The sequence below is a fragment of the Herpailurus yagouaroundi genome, unplaced genomic scaffold (assembly GCF_014898765.1).
Source record: "Herpailurus yagouaroundi ecotype Mexico unplaced genomic scaffold, PumYag 189, whole genome shotgun sequence".
Taxonomy (NCBI): Eukaryota; Metazoa; Chordata; class Mammalia; order Carnivora; family Felidae; genus Herpailurus; species Herpailurus yagouaroundi.
Genome location: NW_024412420.1, coordinates 14,124,484 through 14,151,745, shown reverse-complemented (window position 1 = coordinate 14,151,745; position 27,262 = coordinate 14,124,484). Strand labels below are relative to the sequence as shown.

Genomic DNA, 27,262 nt, shown 5'->3' with positions numbered 1-27,262 from the left:
CAGTTGCCATTAACTGAAAAAGCAATTGAGAGTAGAGTGGGTTGAGGAGTGGCTAGGGCAGAGTCAGTTAAAACTACAAGGATTTTCTTTGTCCAAGGCCCCAAAATCATATATTTGTCTACTCCTATGATTTACTGTGATGCTTATCTTTGCCTTTGGGAGTTTCACATTTTATTTAGTGTTTTGAATTATATGCCTAGGAGAAATTGGTTGAAATACTAGATGCCTTTCCATATATCAATTATGGTTTTATTTCCTTTTCATTCTTCAGTTGAAATAGCATGAAACTTCTTTGTGTCACATCTCTGCAGTTGTCCTTTGTCCCATCCAGTTGACCATCATCCTGGTTCTGCAGCTTGGGTTGTCTGACATTTTCATTCGATTACTTGAACCGGTTGCATATTCAGAGTACCAAACCCTGAGGGGATTTGCTGTTTGACAGCAGTAGGTGCAGTTGAGTGGTTTGAAGGTTCTAAAGCAGAAAGATTACAAAAGTATGACAGAAATAATGGGAAATGGAGTGGAAATCATAAGTAGCTTAGCTGTACCTATTTTGAGTGAGAGGAAACTTTTGTTTTAGATAAAGCCTATTTTACAGTGTTAGGAACTGGCCAACTGAATTCCGTTGGTTTGCACGCTTCTGCTTTTTATCCTGATGGCATCTTTGGTTTTATCAAGGAGTTGGATTTCCTCCTTATTTCTAAAGAGAAATGTTTGCAACAGACAGTACTCTTAACTGTGAGACATTCCCAAGTTATCAACATCAATTGTATTCCAAATAGAATTATTGTATTTAAAGCTAGAAGGTTAAAGAAAGCATCTAGTCCTACCATCTCATTTTAGACATGAGGATATTGAAACTCATCAAAAATTCAGTGACTTGCTTAAAAATCACTAGAACTTTTCATGTTCCCATGGTCAAATATATTTTTTATTTTCAAAAATTCATTGCAATATAATTCACTTACCATAAAAGTCACCTTTTAAAGTGTACAATTCAGGGGCACCTGGGTGGCTCAGTCAGGTAAGCATCTGACTTCAGCTCAGGTCATGATCTCACAGCTTGTGAGCTCAAGCCCCATATCAGGCTCTGTGCTGACAGCTCAGAGCCTGGAGCCTGCTTTGGATTCTGTCTCCGTCTCTCTGCCCCTCCTACCCCCTGCGCGCGCGCGCGCGCGCGCGCGCGCGCACACACACACACACTCACTCTCTCTCTCTCTCTCTTTCTCTTTCTCTTAAATATAAATAAACATTAAAAAATTAAAGTGTGCAATTCAGTAGTTTTTAACATATTCACAAAGTTATACAACCATCACCACTAATTCCATAACATTTTCATCACTCTCAAAAGAAACCTTGTACCCATTAGCAGTCATTCCCTCTTCCCCCTCTCTTTAGCCCCTGGCACCCACTGATCTACTTTCTGTCTTTATGGGCTTGCCTAATCTGAATATTTCACATAATTAGAATCATATAATACATGGCCTTTTATGTCTAGCTTCTTTCACTTAGCATAATGTTTTCAGGGCTCATCCATATTTAGCATGTATCAGCACTTCGTTCCTTTTTTATGGCCAAATAATATTCCGTTATATGGATTTACTGCATTTAAAATACAAATCTATTTATCAGTTAATAGACATTTGTTTTTTTTTCCACTTTGGGAAAATATGGCTTGATTATCTGTTTTTTAAAGTTATACATTATCTGGTTAGTGAAAGAAATATGGTAACACACATATGAGTAGACATACACATATGCATGTATGTATGTCTTGATTCTCTTGGAAGTAGGGGAAAAGTCAGTACACTATCCCCTATGAGTAGCAAGTTCAAAATTATGGATTTTAAAGTAAGGTTACCATCTTATTTCCCATATCCACAATCATTTTTAGGAATTTCAAATTAGGAAAGTATCGAAGAAATATTTTAGCTGTCTTCAGTGGCTTAAGGTGATTCAGGAAATGCTGAAATACAGAAGTTGAGTTAATTTGCATTTCATAGGGTGGTTTGATGGATGCATGCAACATACTTTAAGTTTCAGTAAAAATAAACAAATAAATAAAGGGTTAACTGAGTCAGCAAGTTTTAATTTTTGTTGTTGTTGTTTAAAACAAGTATGTTGTAATGGTGGTTTCATGTTACAAAATGTTTAAAGTCAGTTTAATCAGGTATAATAAATACTGCATGTCAGTCAATATATTATTCTCTTTTATATTTCAAATAGTTCCCATGATTTTTCCTGAATTCCAAAATGTAAACATTAAAAAAAATTATTTTTTTAAGTTTATTTATTTATTTTTTTAGTAATCTCTACACCCAACATGGGCCTCAAATCCATGACCCTAAGACCAAGGGTCATGGGCTCTTCTGAGTGAGCCAGCCAGGTGCCCCCAAAAACATAAAGAATGTTTATCCATACAAACCAAGCTTTTTTTTGGGGGGGGGGGTTGAGAGAGAGAGTACAAGGGGGGAAGGGACAGACAGAGAGAGAGAATCTTTAAAAAAATTTTTTTTATGTTTATTTATTTTTGAGAGAGAGAGAGAGAAAGAGCATGAGCAGGGGAGGGGTGGAGAGAGGGAGACACAGAATCTGAAGCAGGCTCCAGGCTCTGAGCCGTCAGCACAAGAGCCTGACGTGGGGCTTGAATTCACAGACTGCAAGATCATGACCTGAGCCGAAGTCAGACGCTTAACCTACTAAACCACCCAGGCACCCTGAGAGAGAGAGAGAGAGAGAGAGAGAGAGAGAGAGAGAATCTTAAGCAGGCTCTATGCTGGGCATCCCATGACCATGAGATCATGACCTGAGCTGAAATCAAGAGTTGGATGCTTAACTGACTGAGCCACCCAGGTGCCATACCAAACTTTAATTACTGCCACTGCTCCCTATATGGTTTCCATTTTTGTTTCCTTCTTAAAATTGGGAGTCCCAGTCTGGATATCATGTTCCATTCTGAGCCTAACCAACATAGTATCACCAGTGGTATATCTCATCCCTTCATCCCTAGTTTTTAAAGTAATGATAGTAGTAATGTGCTACTGTGGGTATAGCATTTATTCATCAAGTACTTATTTTTTTTAAGTTTATTTATTTATTTTGAGAGCAAAAGAGAGTGTGAGTGGGGGAGGAACAGAGAGAGAGGTAGAGAATCCTAAGCAGGCTCCACACTATCAGCACAGAGCCCAACGCAGGGCTTGATCTCATGAACCGTGAGATCATGACCTGAGCCAAAATCAAGAGTTGGATGCTTAACCTATTGAACCACCCAGGCGCCCCCATTAAGTGCTTAGTGTAAATTGAAGTGCAGCCTAGTCTAAGACCCAAGCTTTGAGACAGACCTGCTCTCATCAGGAAGCAGGTCTTTATGGAAGCAGAACAGATAAAAAGACCTTGGACTGGAGACCAGTTTGCAAAAGAATGTTGTGTTGGGAAATAGGACTTCTGGCCTCACTAATCAGTTCTTTTTATTATTATTATTATTATTATTATTATTATTATTATTATTATTACTCAGATAGCATTTGTTAGATTCTCTAGGTGCCAGAGCTGTGGCAGAGTTGTTTGTAAAAATGAATGAAAGTTTAGCCCCTATGCTTGGAGAAATCACAATCCAACAAGGCAATGGGCATTTGATCTATTAATATAATACAAAGGTCTAAGAGAGGTACATGTGATACAGCTACTTCAGGCCAAGTTTTTACTCCAGACCTCATGAGTGACATCATCAAGATAATCCATTTCTGCTGTCTTAATGGAATGTATATGAAAAAAATAGAGAAGAACATGGATTTCATTTTCTCATTAGCTTGATTCTTATCCCAGAAAGGGACTAACAGCTGGCATAGAGATTCATTTAGCCTCATTTCACACAGATTATGAGTACTTGGAGCAGGACATATTTTTGTATGACAATGAGTTCTAGCAATAACAAGATTTTTAAAGTAATTGAATAATTATATTTATTTATGAATCTGGGAGTCACAACCTTTTATCCTCACTTTCATTGTTTCAGCTGAGCCAATACAAGCATGAGAATTTTAGAATAAACTTTTATTTTTCCTAAGAAGCAGACCAAAGAAAAAGTTTAAATGTTTTAAAAGTTGATTTTCCCAACTGATTTTTCTTCTTAAAAAGTGATACTATCTCACAGGTAGTATTCATTCTACTTGCTCAAAAAGGCAACAATTTTATGTAGCTTTTTTTGTTAGAACCTGCCTCAGTCTTTGATAGCAATCTTTTGTTAGACAATTCTCGTTACACAATAACACCCCTTTGTTCCACTGTCCATTAGCTACTTACTGACCACACCAGAGAAGAGACAGGAAGCAATGCCTCTTATTTGAGTTCCATTTAACACTTCAAGATCAAATGACAGATTTGGAACAAACACAAAAACACAACCAATTACACAGTTAAATCTGCAATCACTTTGAGATAGAAATTGCATCATGGAAATAGTTAACTGAAAGACAGACAATTAAGACTTGTGTGGCGATTAAAGGTAGAAACCTGTTCTGTAATTATGACTTCATATTAGTTTTAATATTTTTTTCAACATGTCTTTAAAATCATTTTGCTAATGAAAATTGGTATAGCCACTATGTAGTAGGCAAGTGACATGAAGGGGAATTGATCCAGAATTACAGCCCTACCCCTATGTTCACTCATGAACCAAGTGTGTAAATTGCTTTTTGCCACTATCCCGTATTCCCCGCACCCACCCCTTGCAACATTAAACTGCCAAACACCACCCAGGAACGGATTTCCTATTTCATCATTTAAACCCATTATCTTGTCCCCTTACTATCTTGCCAAACTGGTTTCCCTCCACTTACATTTTTGAGACATGATGTGGCAAGATAACAAGTCTAGACTCTATAAGTAGACAGTTGGGTCTTCAAGTTGAAGCAGAGGACCAAAAGCCAGTGGTCCTCTTTGTTTTTCAGTGTACTGCCTAAACTCCTCGTAATCCCAAAGAGATCCTCTAACTGCAGAGCATTTCTTTGTGTATTAAAGAGCAGACAGCAGCTGACCGATAACTGCAAGGCAAAAGACCTGCAGTTTGGGAAGAAAGAGTGCAGCACGTTCAATTGAAGTGTTAGCCTTTGCCTAACTTGCCGATTTGACAATGGTTAACTCAGTAAAGATGAACATAATCTCTAGAGCGTGTTCACATGTCCAGTGACGGTTGGGATCTTGGAGTTGCTATTTTGAGTGAACAAGCCAGAGAGGGGCTTAGGGGGACAGAAGCCCTCTCGATTCGCTTCAGAGGATTTCTTTCACTCTATTGTGGGAATGGGAAAGTCTCCACCCATGTCCCCAATTATCTGTCCATCCACACACTTCAGAATGTTATCTTTTTAAATGTCAGGCATTTGGCCACTGGTTTACAGAGTAAGATTTATCTAGAAATGACTGTCAAGAGGAGCTTGGTGAGTAACCAGGGATAAAAGATGATGTTATCTCAGAAGGTTGCCATTTAGTGACATGCCCTCATTACATTATTTAGGTCATGTATCCCCGCTCTAGCATCCTCCCAAATATAGAAGATATTGAGTATGTGTCCTCAGAAAGCTGCTTGTGGTAATTGATAGTGACTTGGTAAAATGTAGACAGTGACTACTGAGAGCTCAATGGGAAAACTAGGCTGTTTTATCATAAATCATATGATAAAACAGAGAATGCTTGGGGTGAGTCCTGGGGCTGAAGGCACAAGATCTCTGGGAGATGATTGGCCCATTAGAAGAGGGACTGAAGATACCAATACAAATAGGGGTAAAATGGGGATGGAATTAAAAATTCCCACAGGACTGTTTTTCATTCTCCTTTCGCTTTAAATCTTTCTGATAATAATACACAGTTGGGGGTAGGGAGAGGGCAGGGTGTGGATTTAATCCTCCCAAAGTTGCTCAAACCACAATGAATGTTCCCAGTCAAAGCACCCTTAGCTGTTTCTAAGAAAAAGCCTCCTTATAACAGCCTCAGGAACTGATTTCAAATCCCGGGCCTTTGTCTTTCATCTCTTTGCTCTTGGGGCTCGGGGTAGTGCCACATCTGGTGGTGGTTTGTGTGAAAGGAAATAATATATATAATAGTTTCCTGTTTGGTCATTTAAACCTGTCCCTGTGCTGGACAGAATTTGACCCACTTCACTCAATAGCAACGTGTCCTGTTGCTAAAGTACCCATTATTTACAATGGCCAGCCAGCCAAAGTGACAGTGCTTTACCACCAGCCCCAAAGCTGCCCAGGCCCCTTATTCCGACCCTTACTGTTTTCATTGACACATAGAGTGTTGTTAATAGCTTAAACCAGAAACTGGGACTTATTTCTTTGGAGCATATAATTATATTTGACAAGAAACTCACAAAGTCTAGTAAGTATGGTTATCATCGTCTTCTCTTAATCCTTTTTGGAGCCAGATTCCATTTTATTCCTGAATTTTAAAAACCGTGAGCTTTATAATTTATTGTGTAACGACCGGCAACCAAAAACTAAGACATGCTAATAATACAATGAAACATATTTGGTATTTTGAATTCCTTTTTCTAATTTGACTTTGGTTTTCTTGCCCTGACCATAATTGACAGTCCTGCCCTGGAGGTTTTTCTCTTTTGTTTACTTGCAAAGGTGGCCAATTTTCTTCTCTCTGGGCATACCAATTTGTGGTACTGAATGTCTGAGAGACCATGGAATTTGTGACATTATTTCTGTATATTAGAATCTGTTCACACAGCAAACTCTTCAACTACGGAATGAGCACTGACCATCCCTAAATCTGTGCATATATTTGAGAAGAAAAAAATCCATTCTGCGGCCATCACTTGCTTTTTACTCTAGTCTCTTAAACTAATTTCAATTTCTTCTTCCTTAGAGACATTAGAAATGTATGGATACATCATTTTAGTTTGGACCTCCTGAAATGCTTATGATAAAACAGAGAGGAATGTTTGTAGTAACACAATATGATTATGGAGGACAGGAGTGAACAAACTGTGACCCATGAGCCAAATGTAGCCAGCAGACTGTTTGTGTACGAGGTTTTTACATTTTTAAAGGGTGATGGGTTGGAGGAAAAATCAAAGAATATGGAACAGAGACTAGATGTGTCCCACAAAGTTGAAAATATTTACTATCTGGCCCTTTACAGAAAAGTTTTCTGATCTGTAGCTTGGGCTAGCATCGTTTGCTAAAGTGTAAAGCCTTACATCTCGATCAGCTGGTATCTCTTTGAACTTTAGATACAGACTGTTATTGAGTACTACCTGCTATACCAGGGCAAATTATACTATACTTATTCCAATTTACTATTTAATCGATTAGATGTTAGTACTATCTATATATTCTAATGGTTTTCAATTCTGGCTGAATTTTAAAATCATCTGAAGAGCTTTAAAAATACTGTTGCCTAGGGGCGCCTGGGTGGCGCAGTCGGTTAAGCGTCCGACTTCAGCCAGGTCACGATCTCGAGGTCCGTGAGTTCGAGCCCCGCGTCAGGCTCTGGGCTGATGGCTCAGAGCCTGGAGCCTGTTTCCGATTCTGTGTCTCCCTCTCTCTCTCTGCCCCTCCCCCATTCATGCTCTGTCTCTCTCTGTCCCAAAAATAAATAAGCGTTGAAAAAAAAATTAAAAAAAAAATACTGTTGCCTAGGTGCCTACACCAGAGATCCTGATTTTAGGATCTGAAGGGGAAGCTGGGCATAGGTGTTTCCTACATTCTCTTCAGCTGATTCTAATGTTCAGGCAGGTCTGAGAACCACAGGCCTACACCATTTAGGGGTCTATTCGTGGATTAACAACTAGACCATATTCTTAGGCAGTTTTTATTTACATTGTTCATTAGAAATATAATAAAGATGCATTATACAAATTGCTCTTTAATTTCAAAACAGAAGTGTTGCTCAGGGAAATTCTGAGACAATTTTGAAATGTGAGGAGCATATGAAACAGATAATGCAGAGCCCAGAGAAATAGAATTTAAGAGATAGGAACTGAAAGGAACATGCTGGAAAAAAAGAAAAGGAAAGGAAAGAAAAAAGAAAACCACTCAGAATTACAATACACAAATCACTGAGTAGATTTCTTGCTGTCTGGGTAAGTGTATCTATTTTCAAAAGTGCTATTAACATAAACAGAACAGTAAATCTGGGGCACCATACTTTTTTTTTTTTTTAAGTTGTTTAGAAGAATTATATCAGTCTGCAGGTGTCACACGCAGTTACTCAGAATCAGAAAGAAGGCTGATCGGGGGTTAGAAGATCTCCATCTATCTATCTTTTTGCAACCAACCACGTCCAGGCTGTTTATTTAATACTTCCTCTTGCTAATGAAGATACTGGTTGGGGATGGGTCGGGCTTTCCCATCTCAGCATAAGACTGCAAGATTTGAACGTGCCCCGGTGCTGGCTTCACTGACCACAGCAGGTACCCTGGGCAAGAATCTGAGCAGTAATAACAGGTAACAACAGAGTGTGCATCAGATGTCTGATACTTTTCCTTCCAGCTTACTTCCTTTTCTCCCTCATTTACCACCGTGTTCTTTTCCCTCTTCTTTTTACATTTTTCCAAACCAGCAAGTGCGGAGGCAAGACACATCAAAGCAGAGATGGGAAGTGAAAGAGCTCTCGTTCTGGACAGATTAGCAAGCAATGTGGCAAAACGAAAAAGCTCAATGCCTCAGAAATTCATTGGTAAGAATACAACCCTTTTTTTCCTGCTGTTGTTAGCAGATAGTTTAAATGAGATAACGTAGGATGCTTATATATTACACAGGCCCTTCCTAGCTTAATCTCTGTTAAAATAAGGTAATTGGTTTTCCATTGTACACTTTTATTCTTCATGCTTCATTTTGATACCTAGGGCAAATAGAATAAGATATTTTAACTGAATAATCTTAACTCCTGAAGATGGAAGTATTTGATATCCAATTTCCTAAATGGAGTTGGTGTTAAAAATGCTGTTCCTTCCTCTTTATTCCGAATGACATATGTTGCATGACAAACTTTGTGCAATTGACACCAGTAAGATGTTTGAAATAGCATTTCTGTAACCTTTTGTAGTTATATTTTACAAGTTGGTTCTGTAATCGTGCCCAAACTTTTTTTCATGCTCTAAAACTTACTGCCATTCTTTCTTGAATTTGATTGAGGACTGGCTTTAAGAGAATGTGGTTGGGAGAACATGGATTTAAATAACTAGGTTGGATTCAATCATTTGTCTTACAGGAGTTAATTTTTATGCCATTGGTTTTCACATTGTCAAACAATGGAGCAGAATGAGATGGCTAAAAAATAATTATGTTCATTAAAGTGTTAGGACTGCTGAACAGCAGAGATGTTTTGCCCAACTCTCCCAGATGTTTACATAAATGTGACCATGGTATTTAAAATAGATTTGTATTTGTGAAGAGGGCAGCTGAATTGAATGTATCAGTTTTGCTATAAATTGAAATTCAGTGATACTGAACAAAAATAGTTGTCACACAAAAATAGACCTCCCTCAACACCAGTAAAATTTTAGAGGACTGTCATTCTGTTTTTCCAAAGCTACTTGCTGCTATTGATTTCTCACTACAGTTCTTTTGTGCTTAATCTTCCCAATAGCTTTTACAGATATTACGTACCTACCTGGTTTTTAAATCTGATTAAATTTTATTATGGTCTAGGTCATTTTTTTACAGGCAGATATTTTATGTGAATTATAGAGATTTATTGAAAGAACTAATGTGTTTCAAAATTACCTAGCTTTGTATTTATGCTTATTTAGGTACTTATGCCTTCTTTATTTTATTTTGATTAGCTGAGAAGTTTTTGTATCCTTTTAATCACTTTAAGAATTGTGTCAGACTAAAGTTGGTGCATTTCAGTTTAGAAAGACACATTCCTCCCCCCCAACCCCCATTACCATTTCCCCCCTCCCTGGTGAGAAATGTCAAGGGGCATGTAGTGACTTCCATGTGGAGTTTAGGAGCAGTGGATCAATTGTGATTCCACGGCGCAATCTTAAGACATTGCTCATATATCTTTTGAGCTTGACTCCCGTGAAGAAGTTCTGACTGGAGTCAGAACAAAGGGAGAGTATAGTTGTTATTCTATGAGTGTAATTTACCTTGTAATTTATTTTGGGGAAAGTTTTGACTCTAGAAATGGCCGTACTTGATGTGGAGAGGGACATGGAGAGAAATGGGCAAGGAAAAAAATGTGAAGTGATGCAATTTCAATCCAATTATAGTCAATGCGTTTTGGTCTAAGAGAACTAAAATATGAGAGAAGGTGCTTAGTATAGCTGCCGTACAGCAATTGTTGAGCCAAAACCCTACTTAATATAATAAAAAATATAATAAAAGTTGCTTTGTTATCTTCATGGGTTTAAGAAAACACATTTCCTGTGTTCACTTCCATGCCACTCTACTTATTACATCAGGGATCTGTTCCATTTGTTACCCTTGTGACCGGAGGATTTCCACTCTTCATTTCCAGACTCATGAGAGATGCTTGTAGGTGCTGATTTCTCTCATCTTCTGAACCATCATTTTCTCTCTATGCTGGAATCAGGAAACCCAGTAGAGTTAGCTCTTGATTTGAGCTGAGGCAGCAACTTCAAGGCCCTGAATAACTGGGGGAAATTTTGTTTGGTAAATTGTGGTATGTAGTGCAGTAGGAAGAACACTGGATTTGAAGCCAAATCACCCAGGTTCCGATTCTAGCTCAGTCATTTCTTAACTCTGTGTGTTCAGACAAATCACATAACCTTTCTGGGCCTCTGTTTATTCATCTGTGAAATGAGGAGACTGAATAGGTGATGAGGTGATCGGGAAGGTCCCTCCCAGCTCTATCATTCTACAAGTCAGTGAGATGAATTAGCAAAGGCTGCAATTATGAATACCACTTTGTGTTTATAAACCCGTATGTGTAACTTCAGGTAACTGTTTTCTCAAGGCTGTACAGACAAGGTATTTATGTTATAAACCATATCAGATATTTTAGTTGTTGGTTTTTTTTTTTTAGGAAGGTGTGGTTAAATCTGAGAATCTATCAAACAGCTGCATTTGGCCAACATTCATATATCTTACTGAGGCATTGCTACTTCTTTGGCTCTTTCATCAGGAAATGGGGATAGCGCTCCTGCCATATCCATGATGTTCTTGTTCCTAAGCCCTGTTCTAATCTTCTAGCGTTAGCTTATATCTCTTCCTTTTAGAGATTATTTTTAAATAAAGGGTTTCCTTTATTTATTGAATCATTTAATGGAATCAACCTTTTTGATAGAAAACAGTAATATCGGAGAGAGAAAAGGAACATTTGACACTGCAGTGTATGGGATGAAGAGCTACAAAACATCGGGGCTAATATTTTCTCTCCTCTTCTCTTCTGTCTCCTGTATTTCCTCTCCAAGGCACCATTTTCTGAAAAGATTCAGCTGCCAGGGAAATGGCAAAGGGTAAAGTGTGAAGGAAGAATGAGTCACTCCCTTTAATCCTTGCTGACAGTTGCACAGCACTCAGACCAACCTTTGCTTCCTTGACCTCTTGAACTATGAGGGTTAAGGTGAAGTTATACCATCAGGTCAGCCTGTTACTTTCCCAACAGGCTAGAGATAATCACCAGTAGGTAGCATCTTCCATCAATTAGAGATTAACTGAGGAAGAGGGACAGATTGGGTTAAGCTCAGGTGCATTTAGAAACACAAAGGAGGTACTTGGGTAGTTCAGTTGGTTAAGCGTCAGACTTCCGCTCAGGTCATGATCTTGCTGTCCGTGAGCTTGAGCCCCACATGAGGCTCTGTGCTGACAGCTCGGAGCCTGGAGCCTGCTTCAGATTCTGTGTCTCCCTCTCTCTCTGCCCCTCCCTTGCTCATGCTCTGTCCCTCTCTCTCCCTCAAAAATAGATAAACATTAAAAAAAATGTTTTAAAGGAAACACAAAGCATGCCTGTATTGAAGCATAGGAGTAAAATTAAATTGCCTACATAGGAGAAAAATAAAATAATTTCTTTCCTAATTCTCTAAGATGTTTTACCTCACTTTCCGTAAGATAGGACATAAATCAACACACATTCATTAGAAATCAGCATCTTTACATCATCAAAATAATTCTTAGTTGCTCTTTTCGAAGGACACGAAGGCCTCACTTTTAGCACCTAACCCTTTTAAGAGTTGTCCTTTCTCTGCATCTTATTCTCCTGTTATAAACTTGTTTGAATAGACTTCTAACTAGGCCATCTTCAAATACTTGGCTCAAAATAGAGGCCAGATTTCTCTCCTGGAGGGAGGAGGAAAATGACTACATTTCTGCAGATTTCTTTTTCTGATTTTCATTCTTTCTCCAAAAACAGATGTGTTATTCCGACCAAAGTGGTTACCATAGCATCTCCTTATTATTTTTAATTTTATGTATTACTTTATTAAAGGAAGTTTTCATGTTGAAAAGAACTTGAAAACAGATCTCACTCAGCCGCGGTAAACATTCTGGTGAGGTTTTGACACTTCAACAAACACCATCGATTCTCCTTGTGAAGTAACTAATGAGAAATTGTCTGCTTTGGTTAACAGAGCGACAGGAAGCAGTTTGAAAGCTCGTTTCTAACAGCAAAAAGTATCTTCTCCCACCCCTTCCCAAAGGGCTGAAATCTATAATCCTTTAAACATTATAAAATCATAGCATTTTAGGGCTTGAAGGGATATCAGGAACACCCAGCGAGTTCTTTCACCAGAGGAGGAAAAATTGGAGAGATGGCGAGATGCAACTAGTAGGTGACAGAGCAGGGTCAGGGCAAGGCCTAAAACATGCTGCAGTCCAAGGCCTTCCTTCCTTGGGAGGTCACCCCGAGCAGTGCATGTCATGTGTGCTACACCAGGGCTTTGGACAGTGGGGAGTGTAGTCATTGAAAGCTGGTGGAAGAAAAAGTCCCTGAAGAAAGGCAATCATTCTCCCTCAAGGGTGTGTTTTCTTGAGAAAAGAAGTCTTCCCCTGGTGACTCCATCAGGACCGATGACATCCAATAGTACCTCTCACAGAGGACAAGGCTTCTGCAACAGCAAAACAGTCTCCAGCTCAGTTTTCCTCACTGCCACCCCCATCACTCTCTCTCTGTTTGCTCCCCTTCTTGCCTGTTCTGTGGCTCCCCACTGCTTTCCTCCTCCTGGAAGAAATGTTAGTCACTTTGGTCTCATTTAGATTGAGATCAGAGCCATCATCTCATCAGATATTCCATTTACCCTACTTACCTGCCCCCCTCCCTTTTTTTGACATGTACTTGCAGTAAGAGTAAGCGATAATACGCATGGGATATGGTATGAAGGTAGTGGCAAATACATTTCAGTGACTTGAAGAAACTTCAAAAGAAAACCTGAATATTTCACATCACCCCTCATGATGACTATAATAGTAGAAATGTGTTATTTTCCTAAAGTTCAAATCATTCCCCCCCATCTTCAAAAAAACCTTTCAGTGGCTTCCCAATGGAATAAAATCTGAACCACCCAGGTGTTCTGAGCCTTGCACAATCTGTCTCCAAGTTACCTTTTCTCATTTTATCATTTCAGCCAAGTAATCTTTTAATTCAGCCACAGTGAACTACTTCCACTTCTGTGTAATACTTTCCCTCTTATATGTAATGGTTCTGTCCATGCTGTCTGTCTGGAATACCATCACTCACATCTGCCTTTAGAAGTACACATGGTCAGGGGGCGCCTGGGTGGCTCAGTCGGTTAAGATCTGATTTTGGCCCAGGTCATGATCTCACAGTTTTTGAGTTCAAGCCCCACATCGGGCTCTGTGCTGACAGCTCAGAGCCTGGAGCCTGCTTCGGATTCTGTGTCTCCGCCTCTCTCTACCCCTCCCCTGCTCACGCTCTGTGTCTCTCTGTCTCTCAATAATAAATAAATGTTAAATAAATAAAAAATAAATAAATAAAAGAAGTACACATGGTCAGGAGGTGCCTGGGTGGTTCAGTCGGTTAAGTTTCTGATTTTGGCTCAGGTCATGCATGATCTCTTGGTTCTTGAGATCAAGCCCCTCATTGGGCTTACTGTTGTCAGTGCTGAGTCTGCTTGGGATTTTCCCTCTGTCTGTCCCCCACTCTTGTACTCTCACTTGCGTGGTGCTCTCTCTCTCAAAATAAATAAATAAACAAAAACAAAAAAAAAAGCACACACATCGTCTACATTCGCATAGTCTCCTGAGTCCTCTCTTTACTCTGTTCTCCCCCTGCACTCAAGGCAAGCTTAAAACAGTTTGGTGATATATAGAACTGTCTTCACCACAATCACTGCCACCACCTCAGATAACAAGGAGACTTTAAAGAACAGAGGCGCCTGAGTGGCTCAATCAGTTAAGCATCTGACTTTGGCTCAGGTCATGATCTCTCAGTCCTTGAATTTGAGCCTCACATCGGACTCTGTGCTGACAGCTCAGAGCCTGGAGCCTGCTTCAGATTCTGTGTCACCCTCTCTCTCTGCCCTTCCCCCGCTTGTGCTCTGTCTCTGTCTCTGTCTCTCTCTCAAAAATAAACATTTAAAAAAATTTTTTAAATAAAGAATAGATTAATATTTGTCTCACATTACATGACATATTTGAGAAGCTGTCCATATTATTCTCTTTACTCTCTTGACTACTGTATGCTTTGTATTAGGGGTACTGATTTGTAATGAAATTGCATAAATGCTACATTTCCTATTGGATTGCAATTATGTTTATATTCCTCAAAGCACGTAACATGGTGTGAGGCTAATAATAATAATAATAATAATAATAATAATAAATGATCTACCACTTACTAAGTGTTTACATTTGCCAGGCATTCTTTGAAGCACTTACAGATACAACAATTCCGTGCATCATAGATATTTCTTGAATGCACGTTGCTGGTCCATTTGGAATAAAGCACAGTTGCTGGTCCACTGCTTATGGGAACCACCCCAGCAGAGAATCTGAAGTCACTGTCCATGGTGGGATTGTGCAGCCATGGGCAAGGTAGCATCCAGGAAACAGCAGTTAATGCTCATGGACAGATATATTTAGGCCCTTAGATTGCATCCTAGTTCTCCATTTAGTGACTAACCGACCTTAGCAAATTAACCTGTTTGTAGGTTAGGTTCTTCATCTGACTAAGAGATGCTAATTCACCTTAGGCAAATGAGACAATATACAAAAAGTACCTAGGACAGCACTGGGTATATAATAAGGGTCAATAAATAGTAGCTATTCCTTTTAGTATTATATATAAGGCACAGGGCTAGGTAGTGTGAAGTATAAAACCCAGAAGTAGGGGCGCCTGGGTGGCTCAGTCGGTTAAGCATCCGACTTTGGCTCAGGTCATGATCTCATGGTTCATGGGTTCAAGCCCCACGTCAGGGTCTGTGCTGACAGCTCGGAGCCTGGAGCCTGCTTCAGATTCTGTGTCTCCCTCTCTCTCTGCCCCTCCCCTGCTCATACTCTGTCTCTCTCTGTCTCAAAAATAAATAAAAATATTTTAAAAAATAAAAATAAAAAAAACCCAGAAGTAAACAGATTAGGGTGGTGGGTATTGCTTGGCCCCAAAGGCAGAGGTCTAAATCCGTGTGCTCAGCTAAGGTCCCTTTTAGCTCTAGGCTGTGATTCTGTCTGTACTTTCAAGTTGGCACTTAGAAGCCAACAACCATATGCCCTCACCACATCGCAGCAATTCAGGTCAGGCAGTTGCTCAGTTTAAAGTTACCAAAGCCTAGATGGTAGGGATTGAGGGATTGACACCTTTAAAAGGAAACACGGGTAAGTAATGGCCCAACCAGGCAGCCTTGGTTCCTAAACTCAGAACTTGTTGCTGCCATTTGTACTTTCATCAGAAGGAAACCTCTAATTCAGCCTGAAGCTGCTATCATTAATCATTCAAAGGTGTGGTACGATTTTGACTACAAGCTGGACTAGAGGCTCTGTGCAGGTTTGGGAGAAGTTACACTCTTGTGGTTTGACTAACCTTTTTTATGAGTATGTTACTAAAGAAACGTGAGCTGTTGGCTTTTCAATTACTGTAGCTTACCCCTTCTGAGTTTCATACACATTGAGTCATCGTGTCTACAGGTGACTGATAATCATCTGCACTACTCAAGTTACCGTAACTCAGAGATGAGGGGATCTGATGATTGTAGGTTGCGTGCACGTGAAGATCTGAGGCTCTCCCATCTTCACAATGAACAATGGTCTGTGTTAACCACAGAACTCAGTCACATATTTCCACTCATCCAAGGGTTTATTTCCCTCTTACTGTTTTGCCTCTTACAACTTTAGCACTCAGCTGTTTTCTGACATGTGCTGCAGGTGGTATAGACTCTGAAACTGTAGGCCTAGTTCAGTAAAGCGAACTCTTGGGAGAAAGGATAAAAGCAGAGTTTATGATGTGCCTACCCCACCCCGGAAACTTTCTGGAACCTCTCTGTTAGGTGAAAAGATAAAAAAGGTTCTCACGGACCCCTGGTATCTGGGGAGTTGAGTAGAACCAGCCACACTGGAAAATCATCGATGACCTTGAAAAGGCCAGGAAACCAAAGTTCATCATTTCTGTGTCACGTTCAGGAGAATGAATATTTGTGACCTTAGCTGGCTTTCATGTTCTCAGCCTCATTCTTTCAAACAGCTTTGATCAAAGATATATTCATTCTGGAAGCTGAAAATAAGAACCACTGATGACTTTGGCAAAGGTCTACTTTTCTGTTGCTTTTTATTGAGTTGCCAAAGCAGGGTGTTTTTCTTTGCATATTTTTTCTCTCAGGTATTTGTCTAGAAACTATCATGTTGGCCTTAAGGTAGTGGGGATGCAGGACAAATCCATCTGATCCCATTAGATCTTCTAGCTGCTCTTTCTGGCTCCCATTTCTCACTGTTCTGGTCTATCTTACACTTTGCTGTTCCATTAATATCCTGAAAATAAAATTTTGACCCAAGCCTCCCTTGCTCAAGGGCATGTGGCAGTTTGTTCTTTGTTCAAATCCAAATCCAATTTCAGAATGCCCATCGTTTGGTTTCACCATGTGTTATCTTTTTTCAGTATCTCCCCAAATGTGGAATGCAAAATGCCAGGAGGCCCATGGGGCAAGAAAATTATTTCGTTTTTTAGTTCTCTCTCAATCTTCTTGATTATACCAAAGGAAAAATGTTTAGACTTAATTTGATGTTAGATTTCATTAATACTAATCTCACAGTTGGCAGTCTCTGTTTTTAGCAGAGAGAGGGGATCTTTGTTTCCAAGTAGTCACAGTATCTGATCAAAACTTAAGTAAATCGCTCTATTTCATTGTCTTTATTTTTCATAACTACCTTCTATTTGCGGTAAGTGATTCTGGTTTTCCATTTGTGTTAGTAATATAAAGTTTACTTAAAAAGCAAACTTGCGGGGTGCCTGGGTGGCTCCATCAGTTAAGTGTCAGACTTAGGCTCAGGCCATGATCTCACGGTTCGTGTTTTTGAGCCCCGCGTTGCGCTCTGTACTGATAGCTCAGATAGCTGGAGCCTGCTTTGGATTCTGTGTCTCTGTCTCTCTGCCCCTCGCCTGCTTCTCTCTCTTTCTTTCTCTTTCTTTCTCTCTCTCTCTCTCTCTCTCTCTCAAAAGGTAAATAAACATAGGGGCGCCTGGGTGGCTCAGTCGGTTGAGCGTCCGACTTCGGCTCAGGTCATAATCTCGTGGTTCGTGGGTTCAAGCCCCGCGTCGGGCTCTGTGCTGACAGCTCGGAGCCTGGAGCCTGCTTAGGATTCTGTGTCCCCCTCTCTCTCCACCCCACCCCACCCCTGCCTGTGCTCTGTCTGTCTTTCAAAAATGAATAAACATTAAAAAAAAGAGGTAAATAAACATTAAAAAAAAGAAAGAAAGAAAGAAGAAGCAAACTCAGGGCACCTAGGTGACTTGGTCAGTGAGACATTCAGCTCTTGATTTCGGCTTGGGTCGTTATCTCAGGTTCATGAGATAGAACCCCACATCAGGCTCCATGCTTCTAGAGCAGAGCCTGCTTGGGATTCTCTCTCTCTCTCTCTCTCTCTCTCTCTCTGTCTCTCCCCCTCTCCCTTTCTCTCTCTGCCCCTCCCCCACTGGCACACGGGCACACACACTCTCCCTTTCAAAATAAATAAACATTTTTTAAAAGAAAATTCATTTTAGCAAAAAAAAAAAAAAAAAAAAAAAAAAAAAAAACAGAGAAAGAAAAGGCAAGCTGATTCCAACAAAACAAAAAGTCCTAACATTTACCAAGTGCTTTCTATGTACTAGGCATTTTTCTAAGCACTTCCCAGTGACCCTGGGTGGCAGATACAATTATTATCCCCATTATACATGAGGACATGGAGCCATAGACATGTTAAGTAACTTGCCCAAGGTCACACAATGGGTAACTGATGAGCCAGCATCAGATCCAGTCCCATCTGGCCCTATTGCCCAGGCACTCAACCGCCACACCACCCTGAGGTGCCAGTATTGCAGAACGTGAGGGAATAAGTGAAGTTTCAGAAATGCTGTATTTCATTCTTCCTGAAGGAGAGCTACAGCCATACTGTCTTACTCTTCCCTGCTTGTGTCCTGTGTAGTCCCACTTCTCTGCCTTCTGTCATGCTCCTCCCTCAATTAGGATGTCTCATCAACCTCTCTGAAAAGCTACATCATACCAGTTCATCAAGACCCTTCTCAAAATCTGGGTTTTCCAAGAAAGCTTTCCCTGCCCCAGGTACTCTTGAATGTTTTTCATTCCCTTAACACTTAAATATACAATTTCTACCAGACTGCCTTACCCTTGCCTTATAATTCTTTTTACAGAAGACGTGTACTCCCCTACTTAACTGCCTTAAGCATGGCATTTAGAATAAAATCAAAGACCTCCATAGAGCAGGGCTGTCCTTTCATGACTTCTAACATTTATTTTTCTCTGCTTCCATGCATACAGGTCTTGTTTCTCTCCCACTAGTTTGGAGACAGCTCAAGAACAGAAACCAGTTCTTCCAATTCTTCTGTTTTCTTGAACTCTTTCATTATTGGACCCTTTACTGTATGGCAGGGACAAGCTTTGGAACCATAACATGCCTAGGGAATGTTACGGAAGAGAGGATCTGGTTCAGCATATCCCCCCAGAATCTAGTGTCTACAAAATAAAAAAGCATCAGCAATACCTTAGCCTCACTTTCAGTGCTTGACACATCCACCCGTTCTCTCTTCCCTCTACCAGCCACTCACCGCTAAGCACATCTGCCATCACTGCAGACCCTGCTCCTGCCTTCCCTGTGGCCAGAGAGCCTCTATTTTCTAACACACAACACCCACACCCCAAAGGTGGCTAAACTCTGTTTTCAGAATTTCTCAGCAGTTTGACAGGAGCAGTAGGACAGGGTGACCACAAATACATTTTTCAGTTAAGTGTGAGATAGGTCCTAATGATCACCTGTGTATCAATGATACATTTTTTTTTTTCAAACAAAAGCATGACATACTTTATGAAAGGAGTAAAGACTGTGATCTTTCATCAAGAAAGCTTTTCTAGGGGCGCCTGGGTGGCGCAGTCGGTTAAGCGTCCGACTTCAGCCAGGTCACGATCTCGCGGTCCGAGAGTTCGAGCCCCGCGTCAGGCTCTGGGCTGATGGCTCAGAGCCTGGAGCCTGTTTCCGATTCTGTGTCTCCCTCTCTCTCTGACCCTCCCCTGTTCATGCTCTGTCTCTCTCTGTCCCAAAAATAAATAAACGTTGAAAAAAAATTAAAAAAAAAAAAAAAAAGAAAGCTTTTCTAAAACTTTCTACATTTGAAGTTCATTTACTTAAATCTCAGTCTGGTGACAATTTGTTTGGGGAGTGGTAAGTTGGAGGTTTGGGGGCTACTTTTTCTGCCCCTGTAGCTATTTAAAAAGCTGCAGAGGCTAGTTGCTGAGCATCCCCGCTGTTTGCAGCACTTCCGTTCCCCTGGCTCTCTAGTATTACAAGCAAAATAAGAGTTTGGGAATTGATTGGGTTGAGAGTCCAGGAACAGTAGAAGTGCCATGCTCCTGCACAGTGGTAGCTCCCCAGCCTTCCGTGAACCCTGCCCTAGTGTCCTCTTGCTTCTTTTTCTCTCCTTTTCTCCAGTGTCCCCTCTGATGTGAGCAGTGGAAACAGTTCACGTTGTAGCCTCAGTTTAATGACATCTCTGACACTCCCTTTTGTCTGCCTGCTTAATTTATTTTGACTGTCCAAACATGTACTGTCAGCCACTGTCCCTTGAGACTTCAGCACCCATTGGAGCCATTCTGCCTGGGCTGGGTGCTCTTTTTTTTTTTTTTTTTTAATGTTTATTTATTTATTTTTTCAACGTTTATTTATTTTTGGGACAGGGAGAGACAGAGCATGAACGGGGGAGGGTCAGAGAGAGAGGGAGACACAGAATCGGAAACAGGCTCCAGGCTCTGAGCCATCAGCCCAGAGCCTGATGCGGGGCTCGAACTCACGGACCGCGAGATCGTGACCTGGCTGAAGTCGGACGCTTAACCGACTGTGCCACCCAGGCGCCCCTGTTTATTTATTTTTGAGAGAGAGAGAGAGACAGAGCGTGAGTGGAGGAGGAGCAGAGAGAGAAGGAGACACAGTATCCAAAGTAAGGTCCAGGCTCTGAGCTGTGAGCACAGAGCCTGATGCGGGGCTCGAACCCACGAATCGTGAGATCATGACCTGCCGAAGTCGGACGCTTAACTCACTGAGCCGCCCAGGCGCCCCAGGGCTGGGTGTTCTTGAGCAGGTGGCACATCCTTCCTCCCTTTTCAAGGACTCTGGAAAATCATTTTACAAACTCTCTGCCCGTGTGTTCTTCCTCTTGTAATTATTTCTTTCACTTGTTCTAGGTGAGAAGCGCCACTGTTTTGACGTCAACTATAATCCCGGCTATATGTACGAGAAAGAGAGTGAGATGATACAGACCCGGATGATGGACCAAGCCATCAATAATGCCATCAGCTATCTCGGTGCAGAAGCCCTGCGCCCCTTAGTCCAGACACCACCTGCTCCCACCTCTGAGATGGTTCCAGTTATCAGCAGCATGTATCCCATAGCCCTCACCCGTGCGGAGATGCCAAATGGTGCCCCCCAGGACCTGGAAAAGAAGAATATCCACCTGCCAGAGAAGAGCCTGCCTTCTGAAAGAGGCCTCTCCCCCAACAATAGTGGCCATGACTCCACAGACACTGATAGCAACCATGAAGAACGCCAGAATCACATCTACCAGCAAAATCACATGGTCCCTCCCCGGGTCCGCAATGGGATGCCACTTCTGAAGGAAATCCCCCGCTCTTATGAACTCCTCAAGCCCCCACCCATCTGTCCAAGAGACTCCATCAAAGTGATCAACAAAGAAGGGGAGGTGATGGATGTGTATCGATGTGACCACTGTCGAGTCCTCTTCCTGGATTATGTGATGTTCACTATTCACATGGGTTGCCATGGCTTTCGTGACCCTTTTGAGTGTAACATGTGTGGATATCGAAGCCATGATCGGTATGAGTTCTCATCTCACATAGCCAGAGGAGAGCACAGAGCCATGCTGAAGTGAACATCTGGTCTCCAAGATGATTTACGCCTGAGCATTCAACATAATTTGTAAAAACCGACACCCCACCTAACGAATTATTCTCCAAACTCATTTCCAAACTCCCTTCCATACCATTTTTAGCATCCAAAGAGTCATGTTCACATGGGCAACAGGGAAATGCTGTCTTCATTCAGAAATTGTTTGCAGATAATATCGTGTTATCATTTTTGTTAAACCTTTGTTTTCTCATTAGGGACTTGAATTTTTATGATATTTAAAAGCAGTGAAGTATTTGGTCATTATCTTTTGCAGCAATGGAACAAGCAGTCCTTGGAGTTTGTTGCCATTCAAAAGAATCCCCCAGTTGTGCTGCAAGAGACATTCTTTCTGAGATACACAGATACATCAGCCATATGTGGAAAAGCATTTTGGTCATCTGCCTAGGTCCACAAAGAAGAAGAGCTCACCAGCTAACCTGGCTCGGAAGCCATGCCCTTCTGTACTTAACACAGGCTGAAAGTCTAGGATATAGTCTCCTCATCCCAAATTATACTCTAATGGTAAGGAAAAGAACAGCCATAAAACAAGTATCTGTTACCAGTAACTGAAGACTGAAGTCTCTAGGCAGCAGACCCATTTCTTAGCACACAAGGGGGAAAAAATCAAGTCATCCAATGATACTTCTGCCTCTACCCTTTAACCTTCCCATCATCAATTAAAAGTTGCTTTAGTTTAAACCAGTCATGAATAGGAGAAATTCTATATCAGAAGAACGGATGGCTTTAAACATAGACCATCATTGAAACTCCAGGAAGTTGTCGGCTTTGGACGATGGCATCCATTTCCTATGATCAAGACTGGCAGAACTGGGCTCTGAGGGGGAAACGGTTCAGAAGCACCATGGGGCAGTGAGGGGGGTGGGTAGTTACCTAAAAGTTCTTGGTCTCCTTCATGGAGCATTAGTGTACAGACACTTACCAATGATTTCTTTTTTTGACAGAAAACCACCGAAGAATCCAAAATGAGTGACTTAGTCTCCCCCTCCCCACAGGAGAGGAATCAGGGACAGATGTCATGTGTGTTGTTTGGGTCTTTGATGAGCTTCCTGACGGGGTGAGGAGGGGGCAACTCTGCTGACAGGTTCTCCTTGATCAAGCAGGGTGGCTTTCTCTCTCCATTTTAAGTGGAGCTGCTGTATGCCACGAAAACTCCTGAAAGATCTTGATTCTGCACATGTATCGGTCAGCTTTTTCATCTGTTACGGGAAATACGCTATCAAGGGAAAGTTCAGGGATAATTGTAAAATTAGTATTGCAATAGGGGTCACGAAATCTGTTTGTGAATTCCATATTGGCTGCTAATTAGCTGTATGACTTTGGGCAAATCACTTAACTCTTAAAACTAAGTTTCTTCAACCATAAAGTAACAGTTGGGTTTATACATTCTCTAAGGTCCCTTCCAGCTTTAAATGTATGCGATTATGCTGTAACCACAGTCACTTTTTAGACCTCTTAATGCATGGGTATTAAGCAGAAGAGTATGTATATGAATATCTGTTTCACATTGCTTTGGTGTGAAAATGGTAGTGTTAAATTTTTCCTTTAACCACTGAGTTGTGAATGTGAAGAGGATGGTGGGGAGGAACAAAAAACAGGAAGGTATTTTGATCTTGCCCCAAAGTATATACACAAAGTGGCACCTGCAGCTGCTTGCCAAAGCCTTTTTTTTCTCTCTCTCTCTCCTTTTTAAGAACTGGTGTTAGCGAAAATAAATTCTGCTTCCAGGGACAACTTCATGGAGCCTAGTTACACATTAAGAGTCAGCTTTGTGCACCTTTCTACCAGAGCCAAGAATCCCCAATTCCTGGTAGATTAGTGTTTTATGTATCTGCCTTGATATTTCGAAAGGGCTTAGGCATTAGACTTCAACTCAACTAATTTATGTACTGCCAGTAATTAAAATGTTCCACCTCAGACTGCACAAATGGCTTATCCTTCTTTGTAGCATGGCGTCTGTCTCAGGGAAAAAAAAAAGACTTTGTGAAATTCCATGGTAACAGTCCCAACATGTCTGAGATTTCAGCTAAAAGACTAGACGTATTTCAGTGCGTAGTCCTCACTATGTTTCCGTAATCCTAGACCCCAAGCTACGCCAGGTTGCTTACACCCGTTGTGGCCGAGGAGCTGCTTATTATACTCTTGAAATGCCGCACATCCTGTTGGCTCTTCAGGGGACAAAAGAAAGACTATTTGGAAGCAAGAATTAGTAGGAGAGAAAGCTTGGGAAAGCGGGCATTTCCACCAGATTAGTGGGAAAGTCCTTCTGCAGAAGCCAACTCTTGCACCTTAAGAGTGAAAGAGGCCCATCCCACTAACCTAGGGACTTTTGTGTAGATATGACCCTCATTTTCCCTGTGACTAATAGATTTTCTAAATGATTTCTATTCTTCTGAGGTCAGTCTTCTGAGTGGGGTGGCCACTCAGAAATGCTACTTTCACTGTAGCATTCTGGGCCTAGATTGGGACACACCGAGTCCGGAGAAAATTTGCATGTACAAACTGCATATTCTTAAATCTTAAAGTCGAACCAGTTAATATGTAGTAGTGGTTGTCACCACACAGGTGAATATTTCCTTCTGTAGGCACTCCTTATACCAGTTAATGTCCCTGCCCACCGCTTGCTGGTAAAGAGGGTGAAGGAGAATCTTAGCAAGATTGCTTAGTGAGAAGGGCAGAATCAGGATTCACGTTCAACCATGTTGGACAGTGAGATCTCCTTTCCCAGCCAGAGTCCCTCTGAACATGAACGTTGTGGGTCTTCGCTCATCTTCATTTCCCACCACACACCCAGGAGGCCACAATCTGAGGAACAGCCAACCCCATGGAAAGTTCCCTTGCAGCCAAGGTGACAGAATTGGGGTGAGGCGGAAAAGGAAGAGAACTGGCTCTCCAGATGTTCCTTACCACCACTTGAACCATTGCACAGGTATTTCCTAACGACATAGAACTAAACAGAAGTTATCTCCCCCATTACCCTCCACCACCATCACCAAGGACAAAAAGACATTAATAAATCTGTCAGTCTTGGGGCACCTGAGTGGCTCAGTCAATTGAGCATCCAACCCTCGGTTTTGGCTCAGGTCATGGTCTTGCAGTTTGTGAGTTCAAGCCCTGCATCAGGCTCCACGCTGACAGCCTGCTTGGGATCTCTCTCTCCCTCTCTCTCTGCCCCTCCCATGCTCATTCTCTCTGTCTCTCTTGAAATAAATAAATAAACTTAAAATTTTTTTTAAATAAATAAATCTACCAGTCTTTAGATTCTTTAAGTCATTCTCCCCAAAAGATATTTGCCTTGACACAGATAAGCTAACTAATCTTATGCCTTGTTACCTATTTTGAGCTGTTCCTGACTCAGCTTCTGATTTTGTCAGTGACAAAATTTCTCACCTTTCAAATGCAGTGCTTAACATTTGCTAGGCCCATACTCATAGTGGTGGCCCAGATATAATATGACCTCAGATTTCTTTTGCAAAGAGAAAGGTCTGAAAACACAGAATTTTGCTTAGTTGAAACACTGTGTTATGAACAAATCTCACACTGACATGAAGTTTTTCCAAGTAGTCTCTGTATCACTATTCTTATTCTCCTCCTCTGCTTTTTCCCCTCTGATAAATGTGAGGTTTAATGTGTTTTAAGGGAAAAAGCAATACTGCTGATAAATATCCCAGCACAGACACAGTAAGACCGTAATGGAAATGTTAAATGCTTAGAGTCCTAACTTTAAAATGTACCCCACAGAGAACAGGTCTGTTGGTTTCCAGTGGAGATTTGGAAACTCCAGGCCACTCAACATTTGAATCCTCAGAGATAGCCAACCGCTTTCACAAGGGCTTGGAATTGAGATTTATGAGCTCAAGAAGAGAAAGAAAGGGGAGTGATAAAAATTTTGCCCTAGGAAGTAGCATCCAGTTGTGCAGAAGAGATACTTCTCCTTTAAAGAATTGGGAGCTAATTTTTTAGGTTCAGACAGTACAGTTCAGAGAACTCTCTCTAAGCAGAGTTCAGAAAAGCAGAATGGATTTGAAACTTCCGTGCCTGTGAAGAAGACAATTTTGGCCTGAAACCAAAGGCTAGAACTGGGCCACTCTAGGAAAAGGATGCTGTTCTCTAAAGATAAAGGACTGACTGGTTCTGCAAATAATCAGTGAACCCAGGGCTGGGCACTGCCTCTAAAGACCGTGGACTCAGAAGAGCCTGGAAAAGAAGTGTAGGCTTTAGACTTGTGTGAGCTCAGAATACAAGACTGTAGCTCCATTCACCCCAACTGTAGATAGTGTGTACCCCACCATGCCATCAACATGATAAACAGGTCTTTGCACTTTGAAAAAGTTGAATGCAAGTTTCCTCCGAATATTACAAGAGTGGACTGCTGAATATTCATATCAATTGAGCTGTTCTTTGAAAACGGAATGTTAATGTTTTGATTAAAAAATGTAAGGACAGAATATCTACCTCCCAAGGATGTTATGAAGTTTTATGTAATTTTGTCTATGGGGTGATGTTACTGTTTTTTTTTTGGGGGGGGGGATTATGTTGGATGGTTACAAATTTTCCACTACGTGTACTGTATGTGGATTTAAAGACATGGAGATATTCCAAGGCCATACTAGGACCACAGTTCAGTCATTCAGTAGAGAGTGGAGGCATGTGATCTCTAGCACAGTCTCCTTCATGTTATTTTAATTCATAAGAGTAAAGAATATGCTGAATATTAAAACCAATATGAGCTAACCACATGCTACAGACACTTCACGGCACTGCAGCCAGGAAAGTAGAATGGCTTTGCTCCCTCCCTGTCTCATGAGCTCTTGACAATTAACTCCCCAAGTAACTTAGAGTTTCCTCAAATGCTCCTCACTCTCCATCTCCCTATTGACCCGACTCTAGAAAGCCTGGAGAGCAGTCCCATAATGTAACCCCCCTTCTCCCAAGCCTGTGCCAAGCAGATTCTGAAGCTGCTTTTCTTCTTCCTCTCATAAAAAGACTGAGAACAAACATTGTAACATAGTAAGAAAATGGAGCAGCCTTGAAAATGATCCCATTGTCAGTGACTCATTTATACAAGGACTTTTCCAGGTTAGCAGACAAAAACCCTTGTTGGTGGGCCTGCTTCTGTGGGTTCACAGAAACCAAATTACTGTGGGTTGCAAAGAATTAGCAGGTCATTTGAAAAGCAGACATCCCTTCACCCAGACTGTGGTTTTGCATGCTCAGGTTCTCAGTCTATGAGCTTTGGTGAGGGATCATTTTGGCTACTGGAAAAACCATAGGTTATTTTTAATTTCTGGTTGCCAAAGCCACCACACGTGTGGTCTGTGGATGACCCTTGTCTGCAGAATGACAGGGGAAGAAGGGAACCTGGTTTGGGGGTTCAAAGTGGCCTTCCCCCCAGGAGGAAGGGAGGGAGCCCTTGCTGAGTGGTTTCGACACGGCCTGTGCTCATAGCATTCTCTCTGGGTTTCTCAGAAATGCCCTCCCTGCCCAGCAGTGACCGTCTCTCTTAACTCCTCTCAAGTTTTACCCAGAGTCCAACTATTTTAGAGCATCGTAAGGTGCCCTATTCCTCTGTAACGACTGTTTAAAGAAAGTCAGCTTCTGAAATGTAGCAATGCTAACCTTGCCAGAACCATAATGAGCGCATCACATAAAAAAAAAAAAAAAATACACAAAAAAACACAAAAAAACGAACAAACAAACAAACAAAA

At 41.2% G+C, this 27,262-nt stretch overlaps 1 protein-coding gene across 5 annotated transcripts in view; it reads left to right on the top strand.

Annotated features, from left to right (window-relative positions):
• IKZF3 (IKAROS family zinc finger 3) overlaps positions 1 to 23,478 on the top strand; it is a 91,826-nt gene extending 68,348 nt beyond the window's left edge. For 4 of the 5 annotated variants that reach the window (XM_040497407.1, XM_040497405.1, XM_040497408.1 and 1 more), the window contains 2 exons: positions 8,575 to 8,691; positions 20,816 to 23,478. In XM_040497407.1, coding sequence (XP_040353341.1) covers positions 8,575 to 8,691; positions 20,816 to 21,519 — 821 coding nt within the window. In that variant the 3' untranslated portion in view covers positions 21,520 to 23,478. Of the gene's footprint in view, positions 1 to 8,243; positions 8,446 to 8,572; positions 8,692 to 20,815 lie in introns of those variants that run through there. The other variant, XM_040497410.1, reaches the window with a different exon arrangement.
• The last annotated feature ends 3,784 nt before the right edge of the window (positions 23,479 to 27,262 follow it).